At 40.2% G+C, this 6,694-nt stretch overlaps 1 protein-coding gene across 3 annotated transcripts in view; it reads right to left on the bottom strand.

Moving 5' to 3' along the window:
- Positions 1 to 2,259: 2,259 nt before the first annotated feature.
- Positions 2,260 to 6,694, bottom strand: part of VWA5A (von Willebrand factor A domain containing 5A) — a 29,959-nt gene continuing 25,524 nt past the window's right edge. For 2 of the 3 annotated variants that reach the window (XM_057749241.1, XM_057749239.1), the window contains exons 17-18: positions 3,873 to 3,999; positions 2,260 to 3,320 (exon numbers count right to left, since the gene is read on the bottom strand). In XM_057749241.1, the coding sequence (XP_057605224.1) occupies positions 3,241 to 3,320; positions 3,873 to 3,999 (207 nt within the window). In that variant the 3' untranslated portion in view covers positions 2,260 to 3,240. Of the gene's footprint in view, positions 3,321 to 3,872; positions 4,023 to 6,694 lie in introns of all 3 variants that reach the window. The other variant, XR_009055504.1, reaches the window with a different exon arrangement.

Below are 6,694 nucleotides of genomic sequence, written 5' to 3'. Positions count from 1 at the left end.
CAAATGTAACACATAGAAAACAAACATGGTAGATATTAAGCCAATTTATCAATAATTACTTTAAACCTGAATGATTATAAATGCACCAACTAAAATTTAGAGATGGTCAAAGTAGCTAAAAACAAAAGACCCAAATATATGTAAAATTGGGTACCAGAGACTTCCCTTATAGTCCACTGGTTAAGATTCAGTGCTCTCAATGCAGGGGGCACAGGTTCGATCCCTGGTCAGGGAACTAAGATCCCACATGCCCCACAGTGTGGCCAAAAAATATGTGTATGTATAGTGGGTACCAGAAACCCAATTTAATTATAAAGACATGTTAAAAGTAAAGGAATAGAGAAATATATCATGCTAACACTAATCAAAAGAAAGCTGGAGTAACTGTATTCATCTGAGACAAAGCAGATTTTAGAAAAAGGAAAATAATCGGGATAAATGTGAGTATTGCATAATGATAAAAGGGTGAAATCTCCAAGAAAATATAATCCTAAATGTGTATGTACTTAACAAGAGAACATCAAAATACATGAGGCAAAAACTGATAGAACTGAAAGGAAAAACAATACATGGGGTGTTGCATGGAATTTTTCTTATTTCTCTTCTTGTCAACCAGGTACTTCAAGCAGATGGACTTGTTTTCTTTTGTTTTTAAGGAAGTAATGGCTGAGTTGGGAGAGAAACAGCAAAGGCTAAATGATCCCCAGCATGACCGTATTAAACTTGGGGAAAACAGCAGTGGATTTAATAATAAGTCTACATAGAACCAAGTACCCTGCACTGAAGGCACTGAGCTCAGTTTGAGTAGGAGAATCTTGAGGCAATGTTATCTGCCTTCCTTCTCGTGGTCAAGTCTGCAGCAGCCAGGAAACAACTGCAGGGTGAGGACAACCAGTAGGAGAGAGCAGCTTCTCTCCTGGGCTCCTTGCCTGGATCATCAGTTCCTGAAAGTACAGATGGTGCTTTATATTTTCCCAAAACATAAAGCACCAGCCTTGAAAGCAGGCTTCAGTACAAGTGCCAAAATATCTTTGTTGATTATGAAGACAGACACTTGTTTAGATCTGAGGAATTTATAGCTGGTACAACATTTTCTAGCATGAGAACAGAAATGGAAAAATAAAACCATGCTGCATTAAAACTGTAGTTGATTTTGCATTTTAAAGAAGACAAAAGTTAGACTGTCCTTTGTGGTTTTTTTTTGTTTTTTGCTTTAGAAGTTCCTAAGCCCCAAGTCTGGAAGCTGAGGGTGAGAAAAGGGGATGTGAACAATAAATGTAATAATAAATGTCCCGCATGATAAATGTAAAGGGCCATCATTCTGAGGGCAGAGGGTAATTCTGCAAGTTTCATGGTCCTTAGGAAGCTGTCTCTTCTGTCATTATTACATCGTTAGGGACTGTCTAGATGACAAACTTGGATACAAAGCCCATTTTATGAGAAGACTAAGCCCTCGTTTCTCTAAGTTTAATGTGCATACAAATCACCTGGAGACCTTGTAAAAATGCAGACTTTGATACTGTAATTCTTGGGGTTGCCTAAAATGCCGCAGTTCTAACAAGCATCTAGGTGATGTCACAACCCCATTCCACAGGTCGCGCTCAGCCGTAAGTAAACTTGGAAGGAAGTCTTGGAAGGTCAGTCGCCACCGTGCAAGTCGGGCAGATCTTTCTAATGCCAGTTCATGGAACAGCTGAACAGAATCTAGCTCTGGGCCCCCCTCTACCTTAGTAAACAGATACTGAGGTCCTGCTCAGAATTCTTTAGTATTCAAGATGCAAGTAATAACAGACTTCTAGTTTAATCCCTCAGTTGTACAGATGGGAATTCTAAGCTCCTGAGAGTGGTATCATTTGTCCCTCATCACATAACTAAATGCCTATTCTATATAGGATGGATAAACAACAAGGTCCTACTCTACAGCACAGGGAACTACATTCAATAACCCATGATAAACCATAATAGAAAATAATATTAAAAAAAAGAATATATGTGTATAACTGAGTGACTTTGCTGTATAGCAGAAATTGGCACAACATTGTAAATCAACATACAGTCAGGATTCCAATAGTGGTTTTCTGGCCACCACCCTTTACTTGCCTCATATAAGACAGGAAACCAACCTAGAACAGAAGATATGGGAGAAAGGACACAGTGTGAACAGTGGAGGCACCAAAAAAAGCTGGGTAGAAAAAGAAGGGATAATAAAACCAATGCAGGTTCAATGAGTAAATCTATAAAAGACCAGATACAACAAAGTACAGTGTAGAGACAGCCATTTTAATATCAACATGATAGTATTTCAGGAGACAACACATCAAATAGGGTCATGTCCACTGGGACAGAGTCTATGGGACATAAAGTTCTGAAACATGGGGGGCTCCTTTCTTCCTCATGGGGTGAGTGGTCTAGGTTGAGGTCTCAGGCAAAACTGCCTTTCAACCTGCTTTTTTCCTTTATTATGTGAGGTCCAATCCTGACTTAGAAGCCTCGTGAGTTCAAGCTAGGATTAAGGATTATTGCCCCTTACTAAGATGTTTAATGATTAAGGAAAAACATGTCTCCATCAGGTATAACTCAGCCCCAAATCCCTGAGGCAGTGGAAGGAAAGTCACGTAGTAGAGGCTCGCAAAGGCCAAGCAGAACCAGTCAAGAAGGTCCCCAACAGTGCCAGCCCTCACAGTGGATCCCTTGAGTCTCCCTCTTTGTGACCTTAAGGTTCTATTCATCCCAGTGTGGGCTTTCTACCTCCCCTCTGACTCTTCCTCCTATCTAAAAATAGGAAACTGCATAGCTCATCAGTCTGGTCCTGATAACTATGTGAAAACAAAAATGAATAGACAAAATGCAGAGAATGCTCTAATCCAGGCATTCCCCGAACATCAACGCGAATATCAACGCTCCAACCGTTAGCTGGGCATCCATGTCACCTGAGTTTCACCTGATCACTCTGGAAAACCTAGGAGGAACATTACTGCCTATGAATGATTTGAACTCCTCCAAATAAGGGAACAGGTTCTGGGACCACTGACGCTTGGCTGAGAGCTCATGCGGGGGAAGGAAGAGCTCATCTGGAGGGAACCTGGCACACACAGAGGCAGGGTGGGGTGGGCGTCCACTACTTTCATGACAAGAAGCTAACAATATAGGTGTAAAATTCAAAAACGCATCAGAGCAGAAGAGAGGGTAGAGGAAAGGACAGTAGCATAGAAGAGGCACTTGTTCTTCTGGATGGTATCTTCAGAGGTCAAAGATGGCAGGATCCGCAGATGATTTCATGAAGGCAATCGCAGCTTTCACAAGTGCATGCCTGACAGAGCCTGTTATGAAGAGAAAACAAGAATGAGGGCTGAGGGACAGCGATGAGAGGACAGGCTCTTCTCCCAGTCTCCCCTAAATCTCCCTTCTCATTTCCCCTGAGCCCTGCTCAGCTTTCTTTGATACCGCTGACCTTTCTTTCCCTGCTGCCCAGATTCTCTTTAATCTTTTCCAGCTCCAGGAGTACTCAGCAGCATGGAGATGATAAACACCCAACGAGTAAGGGCTCCACGTCCAGTCCTACACTCAGTCCAGTACTGAGATGGTGAGGACAATGAATGCCACCTCACATCCTTCTCACAGCTTGCACGCCCCACCTGTGTTGCTTTCCCGCTTCACTCACCTTCCCTGCTCCCCCAGTTTGAGATTTCACCCTCATCTAAGGAAAGAACTAGCTGGGAGACCAAGAAAGGTCTGAACCAGGATGGTCAGGGGAAGGGATTATGGGGATGCTCTCTTGGTGACTCTCTATCAGGCCTGGAGGCTCAGTGCCTGGGATGATGGCTACTTTCCTAAGGAGGGAAAGAGATGGGATCTTAGGACTGTGTTCCTACCTGCATGGATGTGAATCCAGGCCACGGCCTTCCTTTCCAGAAGCTCCCACTCGCACTTCACATCCTTGCCACTGTCATGGAGCCAGAGTACCGCCAGGACTGTGGCCCAGTTTGAGGAATCTGCATCCTGTACAATAGATAGAGACTCCCCTGGGGCCCCCAGGTTGGCAGGAAGCCCCTCAAGGGGATGTAAAAATCTCCACTTACATGCCCCAAACAGCTACCTCATCTACCGGGCCCTGAATCTTGGGGCAATAATCCATTGAAACTTGGGAGAGAGGATCTGAATTTTTAAATCCAGTGAAGCCCCCAGGACAGTGCTTGCAACTCCTAAAACACCCCCAACTAGGATTACCCAGCAGTGATATGAGAAACACATGCAGATGCATAATTGCTTTATATTTTATAAAGTATCTCCAGATATTCTTATTTGAACCGTCACCAAAACAAATGAAAACATGACGAATTATCAATAACAGCATTTTGAAAGAGAGAATACTGATCTGTACAAAATTGAAATGATTTGCCCAAAGTCAGCCTTCTAGCAAACAACAGAGCTGGGTCTGAAGGCCAAATATTCTGATTTGAGTCACACTGCTCAACAGAAAGTCTCAGCCACAGAACAGGAAACAGCCTCTCATGGATTTTCACCCACAGCTCCTAACTTCAGTTTTTAGAGTCAACAGATCAAGAGAAATTCCTCTTTTATACCATGACTTTTAAGATTCAGAAACAGCTATCGCGTCTGCTCTAAGTAGTCTCGTTTCAGACCAAAATTCTCAGTTCCCTTAATTCTTCCTTAAGAGGACTCTTTATGTCGAAGCAGTAAGAATCCCCAAGCTTGTCCTCTTAGTCTAGAAACAAACATCACAGTGATTTTTAAAATATATCTTTTTAAATGGTCATGTCTGGAGGTAAACGTACTTTAAAAATTCTATGACTATAGCCCCCAAATACATCATACATCTAGTTTCTCTGACAGTCCTGTTGCCCTCCACTGATCGTGTTTCCAGTATGCTGACTCACGCTGTTTGTGGTCATCTAAAATCTGATTTTTATGTACAACAGCTCTTAAGTTATTTTGCTTATATTCTCTACTTTTGTATTTGCGAATTAAGAATCAAAACAGTATTTTGGAATCCTGATTGTTTTGTCTAGTACTATGCCCTCCCAGTTTTGTCATATACAAATAGAAAAGCATTGGTCTCCATCTTCCGACCTTCAGAGATTTCAGAGGTTGGTGAGTTTAAAAATGTTTCAAGTTTGAATGAATTTATTATTCAGTGTTATAGGTTTTCATCTAGTTTGTACTCAGTCCATAACCTCATCATTATAAAATTCAAATTCCTTTTTGAACCACTCTTCATTCCCTTGATGTCCTGACCCAGTTACCACATCAAGGAAGGAAATGTTAGTCTGACATACCTTGTTCTCAATGAAACCAAGTTAGAACTTTGTGATTCTCATATCTTCTTCTACTTATTTTTAAATTGTCCTTTAAATTTTTGTTCCAGAATAATATTTTTCAACAGAAATATAATGCTAGGCACATATATAATTTTAAATGCCCTAGCAGCCACATGTAAATATGTAAAAATGAAGGAGGTACAATTACTTTACTAATACAATATATTTAACCTAATATATTCAAAATATTATTTTAACATGTAATCAATATAAAAATAATTATTGATAAAATGGTTTACATTTTTTATGTTGCCTTTGAAATCAGTTTGTATTTCACAAGTATAGCCCACCCCTATTCAATGAAAATTTTAATTCCTTATTTGCATTTGTCGCATTTCAAGTGCTCAGTAGCCCCATGTGACTAGTGGATACTGTATGAGTTTGTGCAGTTATAGGATATCTGACGCTTATTTAATCACCTTCCACATTTTGAAAATTCAGAATGACAGGTGTCCTTCAGGCTTTTGACATTTGTCTCACATTTAACGATTTCTCAATTAGAAGATTTAGTAAATTACCTTGAAATTATTTTATGAAATTTGCCCTCGTCAGCATACTTGAACACATTTGAAATAACTAGGTCGTCCCTATTAATACTTCACCTATCCTGACTTTGGTGAAATTGTGTTAATTTCTGGACCACTCCCTTTAGTATAAAGAGAAGCAAGAATGTGGGTGCTGTCCAGCTCTGCCACTAACTAGCTGGGTAAACTTGGAGACATTATCATACTTCCCCAGACTTCAGTTTCTTCGTCTATTAACAACAACATGAGTAGGATTTACCATATTTAGTTGCTTGATGAATAAATAAGATCATGAATGTTAAGTGCATAGCACAGTGCCTGGCGCAAAGTCATTGCTCAATAAATATTAGTAATTATAACTAAGATGACTGGCAGAGAATGCCACCAAAGCAGAAGAGGGTTTTTGCTTTCCCTTTGTCATCTATCAACTCTAAACCATCAACTTCTACTACTAGACCAATTCCTTATTCTTTCTGCTCTGACATAGCCAGGAAAATCTTCAACCTCTATTTATTATAAATTAATTTAGTCTATGGACTCTTTATTGTCCTTCCCCAGATAAGTCATGATTTACCCCAATTCTCATTACTCACCTCAACCCCTCAAAAATATACATACTCTGTATACATGAGTTAGCATACAGTATTTGTTTTTCTCTTTCTGGCTTACTTCACTTTGTATGACAGACTCTAGGTCTATCCACCTCATTACATATAGCTCAATTTCATTCCTTTTTAAGGCTGAGTAATATTCCATTGTATATATGTGCCACATCTTCTTTATCCATTCATCTGTTGATGGGCAATTAGGCTGCTTCCATGTTCTGGCTGT

Source organism: Hippopotamus amphibius, chromosome 9 (genome assembly GCF_030028045.1).
Source record: "Hippopotamus amphibius kiboko isolate mHipAmp2 chromosome 9, mHipAmp2.hap2, whole genome shotgun sequence".
Classification (NCBI taxonomy): Eukaryota; Metazoa; Chordata; class Mammalia; order Artiodactyla; family Hippopotamidae; genus Hippopotamus; species Hippopotamus amphibius.
The sequence above is the reverse complement of the archived record's forward strand: the minus strand, read 5'-3'. Positions and strand labels throughout refer to the sequence as shown.